We start from the raw sequence: 26,679 nt of genomic DNA on the forward strand, positions 1-26,679 counted from the left end.
AAATACCAAAGGAGGAGATAATGCGTAGAATTTGACGGAATTGCGAAAAAGGGGCTGTCATTGTAGACTCGGATAAAGTAACGCAGTTTTCTTGTTATTAAAATAACAAGCAGGCCACTCTTTTTACGTAAGTGTTGTATTTCGATTTAATCGGCTCGTTGAGGTTTCAGGCTCTGTTCTGCTGGTTGAACTTAAGAAGAAAACGTGGCAGATGTGTACGGAAGAAAGAAAGTCTAGATATCTGCTGCTCACGATTAGATGAGATTAAACTTGCGAGTGGAATTCATGATAAGATAAAGATTTGCAAGTTATCTTTTTGCAATGTCATTATTTTAAACCGAAAGATGGGTTTTTGTAGGTTTCGAAATGTGACTGTGTTCCTCTTGATAGGTGCTTTGTCTTTTGTTACACTCCAGTTGGTGCATCCTGTAATTTCCCATGCATTTGTCATCACAATGGCCTACTGGTAAAGCGAGAGTCCTTTTCGCCAGATTCATTTATCTTGCAAGCGAAGGTTCGGTTTGCATGTTGAGTTAGCTCTGTCGAATAACGTTTATGTAAAACAGTACGACTCCATGTGGTGCCGATGTATATAATGCGAGGAGCGAATGACGTAATTAAATTGTCATATCTTTTGAAACGTTTCTGACAATTTAAAATGCATTTGTTATATTTGCCCGGATGTAATGAAGACTCTCTGCCTTTCCAGGTATATTCCGGAAAATTAATGCGCACACTTTGAAGGTTTTACATTACAGGATTTGGAAGAGATGTGTAATACGTCTATAGCTGTGCATTGTACTTCTTAAAGTATTCAGTAAATTTTGTAGGACATTGATTTCTTCGTTTGACAATCGGGGAGCCCGTTAAATTTTGGCAAATTCCGTTTAACCTTTGTGTAAATATCCATTTTATCCTGGCTGGCATAAAAACATAGTTACGTTAGACTTAGGAATAGTTCTTAAAATTAATTAAATACAAGTATTTTAATGTTTTTATTAAGAGTCTGATCTTGTAATGTAGTTTATGAGAAATTATCTTTATTTATTTTGACATAGTCATTTATTGACGTTACATCATCTATTGAAGTGAATCTACTACAGTGCTTTAAAATTGTTCCTCGTGCACTAGGTTGTAAAATATAAAAATGTAAGCGAAGAAAATGCAAAGAGTGCTTTTGTGAATACGAAGTCACGTGTTTAAAAGTTGCGAGTACAGTTCATCACTGTGAAATGTGTGCTTCGTATATTTATTTTGTTATAGTTTCAAGATTCATGCATTGATTCGCTTAAAGAAGAGTTTATGAAAGTGGTTATGTGCTTGAATGAAATTGTGTGCATGGGCGCAGTGGATTCTGTGCACAAACCACATTTTTGAGTTCAAAAGAACCGTAGGTTCAACCAGCGGTCAAATATTTTAACATTCCCTCCTAGCACTCATGATAACCCCAGCCGACTGGCTTCGCGTTCTGACGCAGCTGTTTAATGGATGATGATTGGACCCAACAAATGAGATCTCTGGTTTTCCACAGGCTGAGACGAGCTCCCATCCAAGAATTTCACATAATGTAGACCCCTCACGATTTGCTTGTGGGGGGTGGGGGGTGGAAGATTTTACCTGTGTATTTGCATGTTGAAACTAACCATTAGAAAGACAATATTATCTGTAATTAGCAGTTTATTATTCCAACGTGTTAAGTCCCAAATGAAATTGCACATTTAGAAGCTTTGCCATAAAAAAGGGGTTTTTTGCGAAGTAAAATTCATTGTACAAAGGGTTAGAAAATATAAGATATGTTACTTAAATGCTTTATATAACATGCAGATTATGTTGTCTGTGTCATATCGACTAAACTTTTCATTAATAAAATCGTCTCGGGCAATCAGCCGCGTTAACTGGTTTACTACTGTAACCAGCGGCTGATTGCCCGAGAAGATTTTATTGATTGTACTCGCCGCGAAAGTCTCAAATCCTATAAACTCTTCATCTTTATTCCAGGCAGTATTTTAGTCTGTAATTTGTATGGCTTTATATTATTTCCGTTTCTGGCGTGTCTCCCAAAACCATTATTAACAGTTATCTAGGTTTGTTCCAGGTTACATTTAATATCAATAATTAGTCAATATTGCTTTCAGTTTCGATGTAGTTTCTCACGTCATCCTTAAACATGGACGTGTATTATATCCAGCAGAACTGAATTAATAAAATGGTAGCTAAAACAACCACTGAGAGACGAGAGTAGCCCCAAAGAGGGGTGAGCAGGTTTCTGCGTGCTTGTCCACGTGTTCGAAAGTCCTTCCTACTGTCTCCGTCAGTCTACCTCCACTTTGAAGCTTATGGGGCACCTGCCACTGCCATGCTTTCCCTTGGAATTAAATCTATTTTGGCTGCTTAATTGCCCTTGAAGAATGTTTTGAGACGTTTCGAACAAAAAATGCGCAGTTCAGTGTATCAGTGTTACGTAACCGGGTTGCTCTGAAGTCGATATTTGCCAGTCAGGCTTATTGTATAACTTTATATGGCGTGTTTGTGTGTGTACCTATGCACGTAACAGTCTAATGTAATATTTCCTTTTGCTTTGTTCTATAACGTCTGTTAGAAGGCCATTGTCGCACGTGTCTCATCGCAGTTTTCCTCTGGGCGTTGTTTCTGACATTTTACGTTTTAAAAAGCAACTATTTTGTTGTTCCTGTTTCTAAAACAATGGAGCTGGACTCGAGAAACGAGTGTCATGTTATTTGTTTCTCAGATCTTAGTAAAGTGTGACTTTCTGTGGACTGAAAGACCGAGGTTCTATTCTAGACCGGCTCTGTGGTCCACCAAGTCAGTCCAGTCTGTCGGTTCTTAGCCATCTTCCCCACAGAGTCTAAAGCAACCACAGCCTGAATCTGACCAATCACCTTCGAGTTCCAAGATAAGAATGTGCCCCGAAACATTTTCATGACGCGACACGTGCGCAATGACAACTTTGCCTGTCTTCGTTAAGTCTCAGGTGACGAGGGGGCATCGTATTTGTGGGTCCAAGGAAATTCTGCCTATCCTTAAAATGGCTGAAATGCGGCCTACCAGGTGAAGGACCCGGGTAGATGGGCAGATCTGGTTTGGTCTTTGTGTCATTTTATCTGTAAAATGTGTTGCATTATAGTGACTCTTCATGTTTGTGATTTGAAGGTCGCATGGTTTTAATTTGGGTAGGAGTTGGTGGTTTCGACGATGCACGTATGATTTTTTTACTGCATGTCTCAGACAATGTAATAGACCTGACGTGTTTCAGCTAACACGTTATATAGCGAGTGGTTGGTGCCCTGTACAACGCCCTATCCCCATGTGACAGTGTATCGTGGGGCAGGCTCGAAATATCGCAGACACGCCCATATAATGAACTTTATAGATCGTCGAAAAAATTCAGTAAGCACCCGTGTTTCATTTATCAGTTGATGAAGTTATCGATTGGTATGACGTAATTTGTGACACAAGGAAGGTTTTGGTGAAAACGTCCTGTGGTCCGTGATTAAAGTAGTAACAGCTGTCTGCGGAAGCGCTCAAGTTATTTAGAGCACCTTCGCGCAGATGGTTTGCATGATTTTGGCTAATTTTTGTTTCTGTGACTAAAAAAAACAGTAAAACCTCGCTAATTAGGACTGATACGGGGAAGGGGTAGTCTTAATTAGTGAAACGTCCAAATTATAGAACATAATTATTATTTCATGTTGTAGTTCGTAATAACAAGCAAATTCATTCACACAATCCAGCAAAATGTGGAAACTTGTATGGTATCTGGACACATATTTGATAGAAATAAAAATAAAATGTTAGAGAATTTCTGTATTCAAAACAGAATTTATAAAAATAAAATGTGTATTCATACAAAACACGATAGTCCAATTTGTAGAGGTTTTTAACGTGAATAATGAAGGGGGCCATTATTGTTACTGAGTATCGAGAGTTTTTTTTTGGCGATGTCTTAAAATAACTTAATGGGGCATTGGTTACTGAGTAAGAACATGAGAGGATATGGCTTGACCCGTGGCTTAAGGAACCGCGTTGTTTCGAGCTTGCAGCGTACATTTCGCGTGCACCTTGTGTCTCAGTCCATCAATAAAGTTTACACAATGTGCTTAATGGGTTTTTAATGGTTAGGGGCCTTTGTGTTCTACAAAGTGGCCTTGGACTGATTGGTAGTGAGCATTCTCTTACATTCACTCTTGCTTGCATGGGCTGAGACTAGAGCTCCTACCACAGTCCAGTTTTGTAGTCTTGTCCGCTGTCAACTGAATGCGCAGTGGATTTAGCCCTGGGGAGCGCAGGGGTGTGTTAGGTTATTGGTGTGAATGAATCGCCACTTCCTTATCAGTACTTTACACCTTGGCCTGGACTGATGTCGGACTGTAGGTAACCCAGTGAACTACCACGTAGACGAGGTCAGAGTGGATTAATCTCTTACTGTTGAGAGCCATCAAAAGGAATGCTGAGGTGGCAGGAGAGAGTAGTAATTCTTAAACACAGTCCATCAGTAGATTTATATGTGCGTACATGTTTTACGCATCTGCACAGATTTCCACTTTTGTTTGTGAAGTTTGCAGAATTGTGTGTGGGTTCCTAGAACAGAGGAGAGGCAAATCTAATGCAGTTTAAGAATCCTCTTACTACAGGGTTTCGTCTATTTACTGAATAAATTTGTCTCGGCCGACATTTATACTTCGTTTACGATGTGTATTGAGTGGATATAAATAAGATCGAAGCAGTGAGGATAACAGGTGAAATAGGTCTGCTTAGTTCATTATGAGCCGACTATTGTGAGTAGTAAAACACTTTAAGAATTCCTCAAAATCTGTTGTACTGTACTAGCTGTTTGAGGTTTTCTTCTCTTGCAATTGAGATGTGGCTTGAACTGATGTTAGGGGTCTTCCCCCCGGGAGTGGGCACTATTGTCGGTACCTGCTTTTTCTCTGTTTAGTTCACTTCATAGACATCGTGAATGAAATATAGAACGCTCCAATTAACATGTATTAATTGCTTTATAAAAAAATTAATTCAACTACATTAATTGTCCATTTTCAGTAATAATAATATAATAATTTCTTTGTTATTACTGTGCTGAATTATAAATCTTACAGCCAGTCACAGATGCAGCACAGAAAAAGATTAACATTAATAATGAAAATCGAAACAATTTCGTAATAAGAGTAAATATGTAAAATTGCATTAGATTTTGTGCCTGCCTTGAAGTAATTTGTCTAGTTCCAGTGAGACTGTAAAATAATTCCTTTGGGGGGAAAATAGGGTTCTGCTCCATGGTGACCCTTGACGGACGGCTTCTTGCCCCCGTTGTGGTGAGGGCTGGAGTGCGTGTCAGAGGCGCGTTTACAAAGCTGCAGTTCGAAATCCTGTAAATGCACTATCTGGTACGACATTCCAGTACAGACACTCGATCTGCCTGCCTGACGTTGCTGATGGCTGACCAAATTCACTGGCCGTCTTCCTGACTACACAAGTGGGATCTCAAAAACTCCGAGACAGTAGTTCATTGTGCTCAGAAGAGACCAAAAGAACATAGTGTTAAAGTGAACGCTTACCTTAGTGATACTTCTGTAATGGAAAAGTTCTATTTATTGAGCGGAGACCGGGCGTCGGTCGCTTTGCGGAGATCGGCATATTGAAAAAAAATCTCGAATTCTCAGCTCACTGTTTTTTTTTTAAATAAAACGTAATCTTTCGTATTTGTAAAAATTCGCTTGCCTTCCAAATTATGACAGACTGAGGAAAACTACGAAAGCTAGGATAGACAGTACCCTGGCCGAGACTAGAACAGATTTCTCCCGAATCGAAGACATGCGTCACTGAGGTCCAGACTAATCTGTCCTGTAGTTCGGCGTAATTTTATTGGCCCACGTTCGATTAAAGCATGTCGTTAGAAAGCTGAGATGATGTTCAAGTAGAGGTCAGGGCGCTCCTAACTTTGTTTGACTACGTTTCTGTTTCAGACTTCTGTCGTTAAATCAAAAGACACAGTTGCGGACGCCTTCAGAGTTTTCGTTATAATGCCTGGTTTTAATTTAAAACGACGTTTCGGTTACTGTAATCTGTCTCTCATCTTCTGTTAAAACCTCCTGCTGAGGTTCGGAGATCTGGGCTAGCTGTATCGTTTTCTCGAGGTTGGCTTTCCAAGGGGTACGTGTAATTGTAATTTAGGAGGAAACAGGGTTGGAGGGACTCAGCGATTGATTTTGGACATTATATATGTTATGAATACATCTCTTCTTCCAATGTTGTATTTGTATTGTCCATTCATTTTTGCAGCAATATAATTGTATATGGAATATGTCAAAAGTGCAGTAAAGTATGAAAAATTTCGCAGAACGCGTTTGCATAATACGTCACGAATAGGCCTGTGTACTTTTGCTGTTGTGAATAAATGAGTAGATGTATTCATGATATACGAAACTGTTTCGGTGCCTTGCTTGTGAAGTTAGCAAACACGGGAGACTGAAGGACGGGCGAGTAGGCGATGAAACCAGTCCGCACACAATTTTGGTGTTGGATGTGGGCAATCATCTGGCCGTGGGCATGCACATTGTGTGCCCGTAGAGTTAACGGGTGAGTCACAACGAGATGGTATTATTTCCTCCACCCACATTAAAACTTGGACACGTGCTTGCAAAGAAAATAACTTCGTCTTGTCAGTGTTACGAAAGAGGTTTTTAAAACGGCATTATCTTTAGACACTCGCTATTTTCGCCTGTTTGCGATGGCTGAATCTCGTCCCCATGACATAACTTAAGCCAGCTGTTAACCATTTGCACCGCGAAGTTCATATCAGTCATTCAAATATTCAGGTCCAACCTCACATAAATCACAGTACTTGTCCATTATCAATTGGTTAATGCTGATTTGAATGATGAGGTGATCAGTGAATTGGCGAGGATGTGGAAGGAAGCTACTGTGGCATAATTTTAGGAACTATCCCGGGCGTATTCTTGACAGGACTGAGGAAAACGATGTCGACCTTTCTTCAGGACGGGCTGTCTCCGAGCCGGAGTTTGAACCCGAGACCTTCAGAAAACAAAGCAAGAATGGCAGCCAGTGGATCACGACATTCAGTGCTAGTGGAAGTTATTCCATTCTTGATACTATGGCTATGTCGTGGTTATTACGTTCTGAAAGAACGATAGCTTTCTCTTGACATAAGTTTGGGTTTATATTGTCATGACTCTGTGTTCAGAGTCTCGTTTATGAATTAAGTACGGGATGCTCTAAAGTAGCAGCATCTTCCTCCTTTTACACTCGGCCATATTTGACAGAATGTAAATGAAATCTTCATACTCACCGCTGCGAAAACCTCAAATCTTACGAAAACTTATTTATTCTGGAATATAACTTTTTGTTTCCTGTGGATTATTACATGTAACTTATATTCCGAGATGAATATGTTGGCATGGTTTATACGAAACGTTACTGTATCTTTCAGTTTGTAAAGATGAAAACGCAAACATTGAGATTTTGATTTTAATTTGTCAAACACGTGTTGGGTGATATTTGTTTAAATCGCTGATAAACAGCTGCACTTTAAATGTGTTAATATTCGAATGGCTTCAAACATTTTGTTAACTTTGTTTGCGTATGATGGTCTCTTATTTCTGTAAAAATATATCGTCGAGAGGTGTTCTTGTGTCTGCTTTCTGCTACCGACTTTTGTAATCTGTTTGGAAGTGCTGCAGTTGGCCACTAATGACTCTGGACCTATATATAGACGCTGTTTATATTAGTTTGTGAACACCTACCAGCTTGATGTGGTTTCCTTTTCTATTTTCTTTAGTCCAGACTGTTTGTTTCATTTCCTTCCCTTCTGTTCGTCCAACTTTTCTTCTTACTATTTTATTTGTTAGTATGTGATTCAGGCAGGCCATCTACTATTGTTAGATAGGCTACGTTGCGCTGGGCATGTTGCCTATAGCTAGGGTGGATGAGGTAGAACGCATGCAGAATTTGGCTGGAAAACATTCTTGAAAATGGTCATTTATTGAAATGGAGAAGGTGGAAAGATGGCGTTAAGATATATCATACAGAAATAGAGGGTAAGACAGACGTATGTGCACATGTGAGTATTATGTGTACTGATAATAACAGTATAGTATTATCACGTATGATGAGAGAAACGTGGATGTAAATCTGTGATAAGTGGCAAGTAATGTGCATAAGGAGTTCTCATAAGATTCATACACGTGCAGAGACGAATTTACGAATTTTAAGTATTCTAATATTCTGAACCGCGTAAATGAGATGTAATTTCGCGGATCCGAAGGACACATTACGCAATGGACTATCTATCGCTCGTTAGATTAATCCGTTACTACACGAAGCTAATAAGGTTAAAACTATTCATTTTGTACTGAGAGCCGAATGAATCTTATGAAAACTTCTGTGGACTGAATGAAAAATTGTTGAACGAAGAACTTGCGTGTTTTTACCATTTACCTCTTACGGGTTCTGACAATTATAGTAATTAAGGAGATGGAACGTTTGATTCTGGTATATTGGTAGGTCTGATGCCATTTCTTCCACTGGCTCTTTTGTGCAAGATGGGTTGCACAAATTGGCCCTGTTCTTGGAAAGTTTCCTTGTTATATCTGTGACCTTCATGCCTGTACAATGAGATGAATGTATCTCGTCTATTGAAATTTAAAATTTCTTCAAGTGCTTTTTCTTTTGAAATGTTTTGAGTATTTATGTGTGGAAAATTGTTTATATGTGCAGTAGGGCTATGTGTTACATGATTCGTGAACATACTTGAGTTTTGTACAAATCTTTTCAAAGATCTCTCAGCGCCTTATATTAAGGGATTGAATACAGAGCATTGGTGCTAACATTTGCAGTAAAATCAAATATAATTGAATCCGTATAGCCTCAGTTAAGGCATCTTTTTCCCCGTGCTTAGCACAGTTTCGTATAGGTGTAAAGGGGCCGTAGAAGTAACGCTTTCCTATTGCATTCAACTGATGTGAGTGGTCAGCTTCACGCTCTGACTGCTTTATACCCTGGTCACCATTGAATATGAAGATGCCTTCTGGGATCTTGCACCGTGTTGTCTGGTAGAAATTGACAGACGTTTTAGAGGCGCTTACTGCTTCCATCACAAGGGTAATCAGGTCGGTCAGTTTCCTCTAGACCACATGGCGTGGCGTCCCACAAGACGGTTATCCTCACAACCGGAACCCTGAGAACCTGAAATCACAAAATTGAATATGAAGTTTGATGGACCCCCAGGGTCGATCCTAGCTTCAGTTTTATACAAATGCGTTGCGTGATCTTTGATTGTTTCTTACAGATCAGAATGTATTTATAATTTTTCCATGTACGTATGAAGTCTTACAGCATTTATACAAACGATATCGACATTTTGTTGTATATTATGTTACTTTTATGTTGATTTGTGAAGTGGAGTGTACGTTTTGATTCATTCCTATGTTCTACTGTTAGATAATATGATTTAAATAATGTGTTTATGTTTAAGGGCTCGGAAGAGTTGTTATATTTGTAATAAAACGCACTGCATTAATTCTGTTTCATTGTATCTTTGTATGTTTAATAAATTTATACATGTAGTGCATCAAATTATTTTATATTTCCCTAAAAGTACATTAACTTTTGCCCAGTGATCGAAGAGGACCAGACATTATGCATTTTTCTCCATCCTGTTGCTTCCTGTCACTGCGGCCAGAGCATTATCCTCAACATCCTATTCCTGAACCTCAGCCTGTGATCTTTCCTTACGCTAAGAGACCATGTTTAGAGACTCATATAAAACAGTAGGTAAAAATATCCTTTTATATATTTTAATATTTGTATAGGAGGACGAAAAAAAACGTTTTGTGTTAAGTGATAGTAATGGCGAATGTAATTTAACTAATGTTTTATTGCAACAGGGCAGGGCCTATACGAAATTATGGAAATTGCTTATGGCACCAGCTTGTTTCTGTACAGGCCTGCTTTAACTTAGGCCTTATGTATAGGAATTAAGAGTAAATTTAAATTAATAATTGTACAACTTTGGCGTACTCGTAATTCCCAGTAGTTAGATTATCGGTTCAGTAAAGTTGTTACATATGTACAGATTTCACGTATCATTGCATAGCATTGCAAAACGGAGAACTAAATACATGACAACTTTTGTTAAATAACAACAGATTTTCGATTCGTATAGACATGTTAACATTTCTACGATGCATCGAAATACTTCTGGAAATTATTATTTCCTGAAACTTTTGTTCTGTCGTGACACTGAGCTGCGTCCTAAAACGGCCAAATCAGCCTATTCCAGTGAACAATGCGGCATTGGTACTGGTTCCCTTACTAAATACTTTGGATATTTTGACTAATCCGTTGTCGTAAACGTTTCAGAATATGGCCACAGCATAGGATTTGAGGATCTTACTGCAGTAAACACGAAGATGGCGTCGTCTTATGGGTGCAATAATTTCTTGACGGTTTTGAACAAACAAATTCGTGATCATAAAACCCCTTTCATATAAAAATGCAGATCAGGATTATTTTGATATTTTATTTCAAAATTAACGTGTTTTTCGGTCTTATTATTACAATGGCGTGTTGGGTTTCATAAATTTTTAATCAATTTTCTTTTCTAATGGCCTTTTGCTATTCAACGAGATTTTAACATTTTGAAATAAACTTTCCTCATATTCAAATCTGTAGACAGAATCAATCTAACGTCATGCTAATTTCCTCTGTGCTGCCGAGATTATACGTAACTTACAAGCAGCCATCGCCATGGTAACTAGTAGTGTCATAAATATAATATAAGAATGACAGAAGTCGGTCTTTGTATTACAGGAGAATGTAAAATGTGGGTGTGTAGTGCTTGTCATTAATTTTCAAATAATAAGTAAGCGTAATAATTATGAAAAGTCTGTAAGATCCAACGAGTAGCAAGTTGGTGGCATTCAAAATCAGAGTACTCCTCTTATATATTATAATATTTTGGGTTTATTCCCTGCATCTTTTTTTTAATCTTTCGTCATATTATCAACTCTTCAAGTAGTGCAGGTTTAGTATCGTGAATTCTATCTTCCCCAATTCACATTCCCCTCATCTCAAACGCCACGACGAACGTAGCAAATGTTTCGTGATTAATATTTGGTTAGAAAATAAATTTATAGTAATAAAGTTAACCAAATCTAAGGATAGGAGACAGCCATCATCAGACTCGCCGCCATGAAAACTTCGAATCCTACGAAAGGCAAGGACAGTTGTCTTTGAATTAGTCTAAAACTGTGACGAGGAAATTAATTTTCCGAAATATCCCAAAATAGTGAACCGACGCAGTTAAAGTCGGTAAATTTAGTGGCAGGAATCTGGAGGACCTGATTTTGTGTCTCTACATTACAGCGTGAAGACTGGTTTTGGGTCCCAGCTAGTGTCCTATCCATCGAACCCACGTCCCCTGGCGCTGGAAGCTCATCACACACTCCCTTATAGTCCCGAGGTTTAGAATTGGTGTTTTGCTATATTCCATCACAGCTTACTTGTTATGCTCAGGGGTGACTGAATTTTTAGCTTCAAAATGACATTCTATGTACGTCAGTGTGTTTCGCAGTTTTCCTTGGCACTTCCACTCGAATGTCGGGATATTGCCTTCCACAAACCACAGTCGAGTCCAATTGCGTTCTTCCCACAATTATCGTTCGATTTCACGTCAGAAAGCGCCGTTGAATAAACTTAAAAACAAAAATTATTGAGAGTGGGACTATTTCATTTTCATGTATCTTTGTTCGCTTTCAAGTATTTACCCATCTCAGTCTTTGGACGACCGGGGTTCGATCCCCGACGTGGGCAGAGTATTTTTCCTGTAGCCTCTGGGGCCCACCCAGCCTCCTTCACAATGGGTACCGGGGTCCTTTCCCGGGGGTAAAGGCGGCCGGGGCGTGATGCTGACCACTCACCCCCCATCTAGTGCCGAGGTCAAGAATGAGTAGGAGCTATACCTCCACTCCCCCCAAGCGCCTACACGGCGTATAGGGGGACATCTTTACTTTACTTTTACAGTCTGGATTTATGAGTTTTTGGTGTTCGGGGAGATTACTGGAAGAACATGTTTTCCGTGGTAGAAGTTACGCATCGCCGTGGAAGCATACAAAGTAAAAGAAGTTTCTTTGAATTAAAACTAGGTCATCATGGGAAGAGATAAATTATAGACTGAGTCTGGATATTGAAAATACCCCGAGCGACTATTACAGGCCTTAGCCTGGCTGCACTTAACACCTGCATCGCGAATTGCCGACCTTTGATGCGTAATTGCATCAGATGCCGTGCGTAACATCCCGCCGACCGGGCACATGTCCACACTTCGTCATCTTGGCGCTTCCAGAACTTGTTTTGCCAATTGGCTTAGAGCTGAGACATTTTAGTAACGTAGCGAGTTGGAATCGGGGTCAGGCAGGATAATGGTAACGGGTGTGCCAAGATAACCAGTATGGCCACCACACTGGCTAAAAGCGCAGATTTGTGTGTGCTGACTCCTAAGGTCAGTGTTTCCCGATCTTTTAACACCTGCGGCTTGCTACGTTACATTTTTGGAAATTTGAGCCTCATCGTCGGTGGGTATGGAGCTTATCTTTGGTTATACGGGGTTGGGGGGGAGGGGCGAGTCCTACCCCGGGGCATTCCTTAAAATGAAAGATGCTTATTAGGCCATTTGAGCGTATTGAAGCTTTACGCTTGAGTGGTCAGATAGAATTTACGTCAATTGAATAAAAAATTTCTTGGATATTATCCATCGTCTAGTAAATATAAAACGTAAAACGACGTTTCGGAGATGGGACTCTAGATAGAGCTAATCCCTATCTCCGGAGATAGGGATTAGCTCTATCTAGTGGGCCCAACTGTGTAGGAACCTGAATACGGAGATAGAGTCTCATCTCCGAAACGTCGTTTTACGTTTTATATTTACTAGACGATGGATAATATCCAAGAAAATTTTTATTCAATTGACTCTTCATCATCGTCAAGAAGTTTTAGATTTGATATAGAATTTACGTGTTGTAGCAGCAACAAACGCAAATATTGTGCAGATAGTTTATTTTTACTTTATAAAGGAACACACTTGTGCGAAATATTTGGTTTATATTATGTTAAGTACGTGGTCGAGAACGGCCCGGAGGTGTTGACGACTTTGCCTGTGGTATAAATCTGTATAAATTGTCGACATGTTTGTCCAGAAATTTAAAATAATGCACTCGTATTATGCATGCAGAAGTTAATGGCGCAGCACGGTGATTCTTATCTCGTCGCACACCCTATGAGAACCACTGCCTTATATTATAAAATGCACCTTCCGTCTTCACTCCTAAAGATTTAGTATCTCTTCCTGCCCGGGCTGGGTGGACATATCGCAGGGCCTTTAACTACACAGAAAAACGCGGACACCCTTGCCCCCCAGCGGGATTCGAAAACAGAGTGAAGCCCTTTGCGAACAGAGCACTGACCTGATAAAAGATGGGAGAATAATGATAAATTTCGTTATAGAATAGGCTCAGTACGGGGCCCAATGGCGAGGTTTATGAACACAGTAAGTTTCTTGGTCTGGATTTGTATCCGAGACTTGCAGTTTTCTCTTGCTCTCTGACAATAATCCTGAACTGATTGAACGTAATCGTGATGGTTACCTGTCACGTTAGACTTCAGACCTCGTAAACATGTCCTTGTTGGTCTGCTGGACATCTCCACCTTGAGAAACTCGCTGGAACATGATTTAGTGAGCCTGATGGTTAATTGGTCATCCTGTACCCTCTCCTTCCTCGAATTTTAAAAATTATGATAGCCACAACTTTATAAGTTTGATATTTCAACCAAGTGGTATATTTAAGGTGCAAAGAAATTCGTGTCTGAGCACCACATTAGGGGAAGTACCACAGTGGGCCTCACATCTGGTCTGGAAACAGTGGAAATGTAACCCTGGTGGACCAGCCCCTTACCAGTCCTACATAGCCGAAACAATAGGTCTTTGGCCCATGTGAATGCTGGTCCCTTGATCCGTTTTGGACAACGATCAACTCGAAAACGGAACAATTTCGAGAATAAGCCGTTTGGCTTATAACGAGGCGTGTGTAAAAGACTGTAATTGAAGTGGATGTATTCTTTGTGATATGTAAATAATTTTACAGCAGTCGGTGTGTCCGCATTGCCTTGGACCGCTCAGCTTACGGATGTGTGTCCTACGTGCTTCTGTTTGCCAAGCCTTACAGCCACCCGGCCCTCATCCAAAGAATCTAACATTGTATAATAGGTTATATAAGATAGAATCTTCTGTACAGTTAAATGTGTAAAAGGGAGAGAATAGTTACTGTTAAAGTAGTGGATTTTGGGGGTGCAAAGATTAGACCTGAGATATTCTCCTTATGACGGAGATACATTGGTACTTTCCTGTGTCATTGGAACAGTACGGGATGTTTTCTTACATTTTAAAGAAGTTCCGAATTTTTTGAACACCTGTCACAATGTCAAGTTCTTATGGCCGCAGTAAGTTATCCTATTTTCGTTTGTGAGGTGTCCCAATGGGAAAAATGGAACCGTTTCAGATTATAATTTTGTTATTTGCAATTTTCATGCCAGCTCTTGTATTAATTTAAAGTACATTTAAAGTAGCTGATGTGACATGAATAGTTCGTTTAAATTTACAGGTATTATGTTAACCGTCGTACAATGGAGGAAACGAGAAGTACATACAAAATTTTTGTCACACCTCAAGGGGTGGGGGTATCTAAGCGTAAATGGGTGAATGATGCTACAATTGATGTTGAAAAAGTTGTGTGCGAAAATGTGGCTGGAAATGATATGACTCTGGATGCGGTAGTATGGTAGGCTTCTATTAATTAACACGCTGAAAGTTTCAATAAGAACCTGCCCGGAGGTGCTTTTGACAGTAGATACAATGGTGAGAATGTAATTAACTAAATACCAATGTTTTCGAACTGCCTCAACTCTGTGGGACAGAAGATTTTCGTATCACCTGATTTAACGTTCATAAATTCGCCATTTTGCCTCCGAATTGTTTGTGGGCATGTGGATATCTTTTTGTTTTCAGAAACAGTTATTTCCCTCGACTGACTTTTTTTGTAAATCTCTATTTTCCCGTTATTTTTTATGGGTTTTAAGGCCCTGGGATTTACGCAGGTCAAACTTTTGCGTCAGTGTTGGATGCGATTTCCTTTATCTTCCTGCCAAATCTGCGCACTTCTCCGTTTATTTTCGCAGTTCATCGCCGATGCATCATGCTACGTTGGGCAGGGCACAGTGGCAGTGTGGTTAGCTGGTTGTGTAGCATGAGTCACTGCCACTATCCTCACTGCCCTTGTGACCCGTCCCTTCTCAACAGTATTGGTATTTTCAAGAATTTCTTCCCGGAAAATCGAAGCTGAAATCCGAGATTCAAGTGGAAGAAACTCATTGGCGACTGATGCTAAGTACTGCCTGATTGTTTAGTTGTGGCCGCTGACGTGCGCATGAGGGGAAGTATGAGAAGAGGAGTGGGAGTTGTGTTGTGGAAACTGAAGACAGCTGGAGGAAGGACAACGCATTGGAACCGAAGAACTTGGTTACTCACGACTTCTGTGTGATTAATTAGTTGTGTGTGAAATTTATACTGGCACCATATAAAGAAATGTCTAATGTTTTCTATAGGGATCAAGAGGCCAAACTTAAAGTACGCTTATTTCCGTACCATCTGCATACCGGTTTGTTTTCAGACTTTAGTGTTTGGTGTTCATGGAGACACGTTTATACATTGAATGTGTCATAACATACAGGATACGTCATTCATTACATTACCAATGCAGTTATATAAAATTTAAACCGGAATAGTTCCAATTGAAGTATTTTACGTTTATTAAAAGTTGGCGCATTACATTTGTTTAGCAACGTAAGTTTTAACTTGAAGATGACGTTTGGCAAAACCTAATTAATATTTATTTGTGAGTGGTACTAATAGATAATATACATGTGAATAAGTGGCATGCATTCTTTTTACAACCGCACTTTCACCGTTACAACCGATGAGACTATGGCATGTATCTTTGTAAAGTAAAATTGTCTGGCTATTTTCAATACAGTCGGAAACCATGGTCACCGCCATGTTTGTGTTGGCATCTCACACTACAGCGTACTTGAATTCTGAATCACTGCGCGTTTTGTAATGGTAAATGAAATTTCAAAAGCTGATTACAACTGTTGGACTTGTTTTGACGTAAGGTAACTAGATTTTACTGGATGATTATGGATTCAGATTACGTTAATAAATTGTTAATGTTGAATTTCTGGCGTGTAGTTAAAGCTAGGTATAAATTGTGTACGGAGGTAATTTTATTTTACATTTTGCATAAACAACAACAAAAGATGCACATTTATAACCTTTCAAAAGTTCATAGTCTTATCTTATTAAACTGCGCTAATGTCGAGTCCATCCCAGAAGTTCGCACCTCCCATGCGACGGTACAAAGGTTTTGTAGTCATTTCAGGGTCTTGCCTTACAGTGCGCTAATATCGTTACCACCTCAGTATTTCGCACAACAGCCGTGAACATTTATCATGGAACTTGAAATTTGTTTGTCTGAAGAAGTTGGGAAATGTCGAACAGTTGAGGTTTTGTCAGTGTTGGTCTTGTGGGTAGCAACGTTTCGGAGGAGCGCGCTGTCTTCATCTTTAGGGCTGAAGTTTGATATAATGAAAGTCACCTGGCGTTTGCACTCAGAGGGTCAATATTGGAATTTTCACCGCGGTGAGAGCTTCAAATCTCATTTGAGGTCATAATTGCCTGTGTTAGATTGAGCCTGATCCGTTGCTTCCAAGCCGCTTTTAAATCGGGTATGGATGAGGCGTCGCATACCATGGGCCGTGCGTAAGTCGGCAGGACAGTGTCAGATTCACGTAGGAGTGCAGATTGTGGGCGGGCGGGCCCAGGAACCAGGATTATAGTGCACCGGTCCCTCTGTCGACCCACTGAATTACGAAGCTTATCTAAATTTTATTTAAATATTCGGTTCCCACCTCAAATCACAACGCATCTCCATTACAGAGATTAGTTGGTTAATGCTGTTTAAGAAAATAATCCTTGTTTTTGAGATTCACACGAGTTGTACACATATGTAAAATCTAGACAAAATACAGACATGTTGAATTTTAAGCCAGGTGGTTCGTATTATTACCATTGTACTTTAAAAGGTTAACGCAGTAGAAAGGGAAATCTGAACGTCCACCTCCTTCCTAATCCTAACCTGTACATTGCTTTATGGCGATGGGGAAGATACGAAAAATATCTGTCGGACGACCCGAAGGGTAGAGACTTCTTCGGATTCCTGAGGCATGGAGTGGAGGTTGCTAAAATATTGGCAATGTGTTTACTCTTTGGGGTACAGTGAAGTTTCTAACGCTGCATCACTTGCGTTGACGTCACCAGGACAACGACGGGAATAACTGATGCAACAGTAATGTTAATGGTAATTGTTGGAACAGTCCGTTTTAATGCCATCTTCTGGTTCCATAAAAGACGGAGTGACTTGTGTTTATTTGGAATTAGCTCCTCCTGACTCCGCTCTTTCCCTCTTTTCGTTTCTTGAAATGGTACGTCGGTCTCATGTCTTGCATTATCAGGCAGGCGATTCAGATCTGACTCCGCAAAGCTGCCCGACCGATCCCGTGCACTGTCCCGAAAGACCAGTCCAGATGTCGCCATTGCCAAAGGCATGCAGCGGTCCGTAGCCCAGACCAGCCTACTATATTTAAATGAGGAACGAAGTAGTTCCCGGGCCTAGGAATGTATCCTCGCTCCCTCTGCCGGGTTCGAAGCTTGCAACATGCAACAAAAATGACTTGCTCATCATAGTACCTCGTATGTCTTAATGCCTTTAGTCTAAAGGCCAAGCTGATTTGTTTATGTGGCTGTAAAATAGATTTGTAGATTTTTAAACCAGTCTTCATTTATGTATTTCTGGTTGTCTGCTTGCGTATTTCGTATCTTCTTCCTGTGCCTATTTTATCAATTTCTTGTTGTTCATGTCACCGTTTTCTTTCTAAGAATCTACGACTACGGTCGCCAGTGCATAGCCTAATTATGAAATATTCGAAATTTACTTAATTAGGTCCACTTCCGTCCTCCTCAATTACGGTAGCTTACAGATACATTTCTGAACATCGTGTTTTCAAATAAGCCAGCTAATAATTTGAAATTTACTTTTAAAACGATAGACCACGTTTCATACCCGTAAAATATCTCGCCCGGATTTTCCTTCAAAATTAGCTGTAATGAAATTGTTTGTTTCTTAAATGACGTCGTTTTTCACTGTGCAGGTTCCTTTTGTCGCCTACATACCAAACCAGAGACGCAGAAACGTCGAAACTTGGTCGATATTCTTTTATTTTTGTTTTTAATGTCTTTAAATGTAGTCGTGATAATCCCCCCCCAAGTGAATGATGAAAAGCATTAGGACGACTTTTTATCCGGATTTCTACATCTCTAACCAAACTGATTTCTCTGTGTTTGCAGGGCATCTTACGTGTCATTCGGTGGTCTTCTGATGCGACTGCAAGGCGATGCCAACAACTTGCATGGATTTGAAGTGGATCAACATATATATCTGCTCATGAAGAAACTCGCCTTCTGATCCGAGTTTTTATCAAAACTAAATTATATATTTGTAAGAACAATTTTGTAATAAAATATTATATTAACGTGTGAGGCACTTCTTAATAAAGTTATGTCTGTGATAAAATTTCCACAAAACAAAATAATACTGCAATGATTTCTTCACAATTTTACTTTGCGCCGATATTCTTGTCTAAAGTTCCTATCTAACTGTTCGTTCCCAGGTTTTCCTGCCTATTCCCTGCCCATCATTGTGCCTGCAGCGGATCATGACTGATAATTCACTACGTAAGCATACATCACGTAAGGCAGTTCTTGGTCTTCCTATCTTCCGAATGAATCTGTTGTGGTAAGTATGCGTGTCGCTTTCACTGCTGTTGAGGAATATATCGGAACAGCTGTTGCTATTGGACAACTGTGAACTCTCGAGAAATACATACACTATTACAACGATAATTATCGAATCCTAGTGTTTCAATTATCGAACCTTTCGCTGTGAATTAATTTCACATGGCGTAAGATAGGGTCTGTTAATCTGAAAACGGATTAAAGCTACTTCCGACTTACCAATAATATAAATTACTTATTAGCTAGAAAAAAAGATAACCTCAAAATAAAGTTTCTTACGTAAAAGTAGCATTTATAGTGTTAATATTACAGCTTATGGAACATTCCTAAGGAAATTAAGTATTTCAGAAGGCTGTGAATTTGTTACATGTGGACAGACACAAACTGAGATGTGCGAAGTTGATAGGCTCATGTCTGCGTACACGCCAGAGTAGTTCGTAAATAGCCTACATCTTAAGCGGACTTGCAAAGTATGTGGGTGTTGAAGTAAACAAGTTAGTTTCAACAGCCTTCTTAAATTTCTCCAAAGAATAACAATGGTGAACTCTGAAGACTGTACATTTTTCTCCCGGGTGTTTTCCTAAGGTAAACTGGAGGAGATGACATGACGTCAACGTCTTTGTTACGACAACTTGCGAATGTCTGTAACCTGTTGACCAACAGAAAGGTAAGATTTGAAGTTTTCACGGCGCTGAGTACGAAGAAGGCTGTCATGGGGCTTAGCGCCGTATAGTCAGAGGTTCTTCCTACCTCCGTCATCAGGACGATTAGGATTTAATCATAATTAATGTATCCGTTCATTAGTTTTCATATGTGCAAACTGAACCTTGAACCTGAAAATTCGAAGCAGTAGTGCCAACTCAGCGGCGACGTTAAGTTACTTCGTGGAGTTATTTGAAACGAAATAAGTAAACGCAGACCAGAATTCAGGGCAAAAGTTGATGTAAAGATAACACGATCATTCGAAAATGTGTTAAGATTTAAAATATTAGGCGACGACAATAGTAAAATTACATTAGGGATGAAATTAAGACGGGGAACATTCAGCGAATGTTTGCTACTTTTCGATTGAGAGTATTTTCTGTTCCTACGATTAAAATGCACAAAACTTTATAGCCTAAATTTTACCTTGTAAGTTAGGCCTCTCGTCCTAAGGAAATTGCGTACATTGAGAGTGTCTGATAACACGATTCTGAGAATATATTTAAAGCTAGGAAGTAGCTGGAAGCCAGACAAACTTACGTAATGAGGAGCTACATAATTTATACTCTGCAAAATACGATTAGTATGATTAAATGGAAAGGCCATGTGTCGAGGTCATTGTCACGCGTGTAGTATTACACATGATAAGTTTAATACTAAAATGGAGCTTAAGGAACCGGATGAGGCTGTGAATTGGATTCAGCTGGTTCACGATAAGGTCCAGCAGTGAATTCTAATAAACCTTCGAATTTCATTTTTGGTAGGTAAGTTTTTACCGTCTGGGTTACTATTGGCTTTTCATAAAGGAATATGCACAATTACATTATTTTTAAATGTTACCTAGGATTTGAGTGGAACGTCGCTTGAGAAACTAAACTGTAAAGAGCTGTAGATTAAACCACCGTATGTCCCAGCAGTCTGTAATTGTAAGGTTTCTCTCGAAAGCTCGTAATTGTCAATTGCGGCCAGCAGTATAAGAATTTGCGAAGCCGTACAATACCACGGGCGTTATTCAATTGTCTCTGTGCAACTGTAGTGTAGTAAGAAATATGCCATGTTACTCGATGAACCTGAATTATACAACTTTTGAAATATGAAATTTGAGGTTATCATGGCAACTAGTATGAAGATTGTTGTCTTTTCGGATGTTGATCCGTTGTAGTCTGGTAGACAGATATTTATTGACGTTTCAAAAGAGCTTATTCTCTCCATCATCAGGGTGATGGTAACAGAGGCAGTTAACTCCTCTGAAAATTCTAGCAGACTACACGGCGCAACATCCCAGAAGACATACGTCTTCATCTCTTAAAACGCTGTTATATTTTCATCTCGCAGGACATCATATATAGAATAGTAGAGATCCCAGCTCACGAAATCAAGCAACCGCCACAATGATGTTTAGAATCGTTGAGAATTATTTTGTGTAAGTTTGGAGTAGTCACCTATAGCGTAAGCTTCGTTTAAAAATTCATGGAAATCGGTACAGAAAAAATGTCATTAATGCTTCCGGGTTGACCTGGGGGGGGGGGGGGGGATTTCGGTGATTCTTCTACAAATCTTCGGGGTAGGTCACTCAGCATATTGACTGGCTACGGACTGGACGATTGGGTTTCGATCCCCGACGGGGGAGAGAGGCTCTGGGGCCCACCCAGCCTCCTATCCAATGGGTATCTGGTCCTTTCCCGGGGGTAAAGAGCGGCCGAGGCGTGACGCTAACCTCTCACGCCCATATAGTGCTGATGTTAAGAATGTTGGAGCTGTTTCCAATTCTGATCTATTTGACAGGTCCTGCTCCAGAATTATGTTTTTGAATTTAAATGTAGTTATAACGGTGGAACATTTGTCGTGTAAGGAGTGGGGAAATTTTCAGCCTGAAAGGCCAACATGGTGGTAGGTGCCTTCTATCCCCCCCGCGAAACCCCATTACTTTTAAAGCAACAGCAAAGAAAGAAAGTATTACGTGAATTGTTTATACGAAGTATGTTGTAATGGCAGCAAGTGAACTACCGCCTTATCCTCTAATGCGGCATATGATTCTGCGGGGATTTAAGGTGCCTGTTGTTTTTAATAGGTTCATTGAGGATTGGGAAATACTGTCATGGAGTTTGGATACGTGGGCAGAAAAATTGGATGAACAGGTTCTTACATTTCGATCAGGTGTTCGAAAAAGCACGAAAGTAAGTTAAGGTAGCAATATATTGTTGTTAAATGTTATTACAAACAGAATAGACTGTGTTTTAGTGTTTTTTCACAAGCTTACATAAAACGTCTTGTCGATTTTAAGGTTATGTTAAAACGTTTAGGATTTGTGTTCGTTGTAAGGTGCTGATGTGCTAAGCATTGAGTCATATGTTCAGAATTAAAAATTTGAGCTGCTGTCTGTGAATAAACGTTCAGTATTATCTAGTCAGCACTCAATATTTTCTCAAAAATTTATCTTTCCATTTGATACTGTATAACCTATAAATTTTAAGGAGTGTTGTTAAATAACCAAAGGTCTCTGGATCACATTCGTTAGGGTCGTTTGTAAAATCCATACTGTCATGTTAGTATTTTTAATATCCAGGGACCCTAAACTTTGTGCAGCAATTTTAAAATGTTTAATTGTGAATCCTGTAAAATTTGGCAAATGATTTATTGTACAACATATTGACACAAAATAACTTTCCCCTTGCAGCTCCTTTTATACAAAGTGTCCTCATTACATTATTATTTTGTGCTTATCTTTATCCCCCTCCCAAGTTTATTCATGATTAAAATTATTTTCTTCATAACACACTTGCACTTGTTGCAAATGAAAAGAATCTTCATGAAAATTCCAAATACCTGAGCCACTGGTAGTTTCATATATTTGCTACTTCCTAGTACTTTCTTTTCAGGTTAGTACTTGGAATTTATGTTGTTTCTTTAGTGTGAGGTCCAGTGTCTCACACTCATACAAATCAGTGGTAAAAGGATATATATATATATATACACACACACACACACAAACCTTTAATATTTGGGGAAGCATTGTATACTCTTTTTTTGTAGGTTCCGCAATGGGAAGGATTGTGTAAAAAAATAAATTTAACTATGAAGGAATTTGTTGAGTTGGAAAAAAGTGATTCAAAGAAAGAAGAAAATGTATGTGGTGAAGAATGCAGTAGATGGATGTACTTTGATTACAAGTACATGAATGAATGGTTTTCTGACCATCAGAGCCTTCTAAATGTAAGTTAAATTAAATTATCTGGTGTTCATATAAATTCTTTCTATCTAACTCTGAAAGAATCTGGAGGTATAAATATTATTAATACAAAATCCTATCATTATACCTGATATTTAGTTGGCTCATTCCATTACATATTATGTAATCTACTGCCACATGATCTTGGTTAAATCCTAACTGTATGATTAATGTTTTTCAAAGTTTTCTGTAGCCGCTCCAGCCAAAGGCTACAATAGTACTATGAAAGAGTCGACAGTTGCGTTCCTTCCACATTGTTGCCAAATAAGCCATGATCATCATGCCATTTTTCATTGACACTATATAACCAAAGCAGTTGAAATAGCATTATTATCTAAACACAGACGAAGTAGAATGTATTTAATATTTACTAAACTTGGTAATCTGTTAAAAGGAATGAATGAATTTATTCAATAACAGGCTGTGTCATGGAAAAACTTTGGTTTCCCAGAGAGAGAAGGTTCAGTTTCAACAATATGGATTGGAAATGATGGAGCACACACTCCATGTCACTTGGACACGTACGGCTGTAACTTAGTGGCACAGGTGTATGGTAGGTACGTTACTGCTGGTCATGTGGGTTTGTGCTTGTGTTGTAGTATTAAGTGCCAGTGTGGATGCACTATGTAAAGCCTGCGCAAAGCTCGGAATCACTGTATAACAACAGTATGATCTATGAGATGGGTAAAACAATAAAAAACTACTTACTCATTCATATAATACACACAACCTAAACTAAAGTAATGATGTATTTGAATGTATAAAAATGCTGAAAAATTTAATTATTCTCTTAATATCAGGAAACAATGGATTTTATTCCCACCTGAGAGAACCTCATCATTGCTGCCAACTCGAACTCCATATGAAGAATCAAGTATATATAGCAACTTAAATTTCTACAGTCCAGACCCAAACATGGCAGATGGTAAGTATTGAAGATGGCGACATTTTTAGATATTTTGCCATTTAGTCTTGTAGAAGTTGACTGATGTTTCATAGATGCTTACTGCCTCCATCATCAGGGCAAAGATTTGTCACCCTGATGACGAAAGCAGTAACAGATCTGAAACATCAGTAATCTTCATAGAGGATACATTAATAATAAGGTGAAAGATTAAAAGTATTCAGAAGTTAATTTATCTGTACAAGGTGAAATAGTGAAGAGACCACTATAAATATAAATGCTGAAACAGGTATGTAGGTATAATCATGTAAAGAAAATGGTGATACTGTGTGTTAGATTATTTAATGATGCCTTTTCAACCGCATGGTTGTGTGGTTCCGAATGGGAGGATGATTATTGGAAAGATATGGAATGAAGAATTTGAGACCTGTTTTCAGACGCTGTTGTAGACTTTGCCTGGAGGGATTTATTAGGTATTTTTCTGTATCTTCAGAACTGCAAGAAGCTTGTGTGGTGACTCTGAAACCTGGAGATGTGCTGTTTGTGCCTCATCACTGGTGGCATTATGTTGAAAATGTTGGAACAGCAGTGAGCGTCAATTCCTGGATCCCACTCGTAAGCATAGTTCACGTGAAAAACCAACTCCACAGTGCAAAGTCTTCCTTGGAAAGATGTTATTTTCTTAGTTGGTCAAGAAATCCCCTGCATTTATGGAACTTGAAGGTTCATCACCAGTTCACAAAAGTTTGACATATATCCTACCCCTAGCCAGTTGCATCAACTTCAAGTCCTTATGCCCTGTTTCGTTTAGATTCATTTTGGTATTTTTCTTCTATCTACATGTAGTTTTCTTAAATGGTCTGTTCACTTCCTGAGTTTCTGGCAAAATTGTGAGTATTGGTCATCTCTGCAATATTTGTCATGTGTCAATGGTGAATATAAATAATGTGTTATTAGAAAGTCAACTGATTTATGTAGAGAAAATTACATAAAGTTTTAAATGGTCCAAGGTCTGTTTTTATAACTCTGATACTCATTTCAGAAGGGTGTATCTGAAATTTGTTTAATTTAATAATGGTTAAATGCTCTTAAATGAGAAATGTGCCATATTTTAGAAGGTGGTGGTGGGGGGGGGGGGGGGGGGGGGATATATATGAAAAACAAAGTTTTAATGCATTAAACTAACATTATAAAGTGATATTTCTCTGTCTCGTTTATATATTATCAGCATTGAAGAATTGGACAACTTTTATTAACCTTGGTATTAGGCACATTGAATTAAAGGATATTTGTTATTTTTTCAGCCATCAGATGATGAAAGTAGACTTGAAGAGGCCCTTGTCAGATTCTTTGTATCACAAGTCTGTAAGGATCTGCCGGAGCATAAACTGCATCAGCTGCTCAACCCAAATGAAGTAAGATGTGTTTTGAATGTACTACGAGTAAAATTGCAGAAAGGAGTCTTTTAATTTACTTGATTACTGTCTGACCGTATGTAATTCTACCGTGCTACACAGTTTTGCTCGTGATTTTATATCTAGTAAAAATGTTGCGTGCAAACATTTTTATATAAAATAATTTAGCAGGTAAGATTATGGGTAATAATATGTATGTTAAATGGGAATTAGTAAATACTAAACAAGTAGGAGTAACATTTATATTTTGGTGGTAAGATAAAAGGTAAAGTGGATGTTTTGTGACATTAAGACGTTGTGTATTATTGTAATATGTTAAATCTTACAGGCAGATTTGGTAGATCATCCACTTTCCATCACAGCACAACAAATTGAAATATGTGTAGATGAGTGTCAGCAGAATAGAACTTCTGTCAGGGAAATGGATCCAGGTGTTGGTGATCAAGATGATGATACAAATGTAAAGAAGAGGCCTAGGTTAGCCGGACAATCTGATGTGTATGATTGTGGACAAACATTGGCATCAAGTAACTTGACTCAAGAAGAGGTTCTTAACAAGTTCAAGGATGTCATAAGTGTTGTACCAAAGTATTCTGCATCAGAGTTCAGAAGTTTACTTATTGAAAAACAGAAATCATTTTCTGCACAGGCTGTAGAGGACGTGTTATCAGAAGGTGCAACTGATGTGGACAGTAACAGACTGCAGCATATAATAAATGCCTTTTGTCACCCTGAAGTAATTTCAAAAATAAAAGATAAAATTTTAATACAGGAATGACTGAATGCCATGAATGATCCTAACAAAAGATACAGATATTGTATTACAGTGCATAATTAAAAAATAGGTCTGTGACTTACTAATGATTCAATGTTGATATATATGGAAATTTTTGTCTTCTTCTTTATTTAGAATGATAAATATGGTTGTGTGAATTATGTAATGAAATGTAGTTTGAGCTATGTTTCCATTCTTGCAGGTGTTAACTTTACAAAGCTATCAGCATAACATTTCACCTCATAGTTATACCTAATCTGTTCTTGTTCAGTCTATGATTTACTTTGTTTAGTCATGTAACCTTATTCTTTGTACTCACCTTGGTTGTGTAGGCTTTCTGCCCATGCTTAAACTTGGATTTTTCATTCTGTTACCGGTTTACGTATGCTGGTTTTAAACATTTGAAGTTCTAATTGTATTCATAAATGTGCTAAATAACATTTTAATTTAACTATGTAGTTTTGTAATAATCTACTATAAAAATTTGTGATTTCGTCGTAGTCAAGGTTCCAATATGAGATCTGAAGATCTTATGGCAGTGAAGACATAAATGTTTGCCTTTTCAGTTGTATCATTACATGAAAGAGCATATACTACCTCCATTTTCAGTCCTGAAGACCAATATCAACAGTAAGGTTCCAAATTTGGGAAATTGGT

The 26,679-nt window shown here is 38.7% G+C and overlaps 2 protein-coding genes across 3 annotated transcripts in view; both read left to right on the forward strand.

Annotated features, from left to right (window-relative positions):
- Positions 1 to 18,739, forward strand: part of Polr2H (DNA-directed RNA polymerases I, II, and III subunit Rpb8) — a 154,497-nt gene extending 135,758 nt beyond the window's left edge. The window contains exon 4 of the mRNA XM_022059491.2: positions 18,551 to 18,739. Coding sequence (XP_021915183.1) covers positions 18,551 to 18,668 — 118 coding nt within the window. The 3' untranslated portion in view covers positions 18,669 to 18,739. The remainder of the gene's footprint in view (positions 1 to 18,550) is intronic.
- A 778-nt stretch (positions 18,740 to 19,517) lies between these two features.
- HSPBAP1 (HSPB1 associated protein 1) lies at positions 19,518 to 26,476 on the forward strand. Of its 2 annotated transcripts, none has more exons than XM_022059489.2 (7): positions 19,518 to 19,664; positions 22,733 to 22,912; positions 23,349 to 23,485; positions 23,729 to 23,853; positions 24,326 to 24,447; positions 25,137 to 25,247; positions 25,576 to 26,476. In XM_022059489.2, exons 1-7 carry the CDS (start codon positions 19,602 to 19,604, stop codon positions 26,023 to 26,025), a joined length of 1,188 nt encoding a protein of 395 aa, XP_021915181.1. In that variant the 5' UTR covers positions 19,518 to 19,601; the 3' UTR covers positions 26,026 to 26,476. The 2 variants fall into 2 exon arrangements, with proteins under 2 accessions (XP_021915181.1, XP_021915180.1); XM_022059488.2 differs by lacking the exon at positions 19,518 to 19,664 and adding an exon at positions 21,571 to 21,876.
- The last annotated feature ends 203 nt before the right edge of the window (positions 26,477 to 26,679 follow it).

This window comes from Zootermopsis nevadensis, unplaced genomic scaffold (genome assembly GCF_977971745.1).
Source record: "Zootermopsis nevadensis isolate Lab colony 2312 unplaced genomic scaffold, Znev_1.0 Znev_ptg000021l, whole genome shotgun sequence".
Lineage (NCBI taxonomy): Eukaryota > Metazoa > Arthropoda > Insecta > Blattodea > Termopsidae > Zootermopsis > Zootermopsis nevadensis.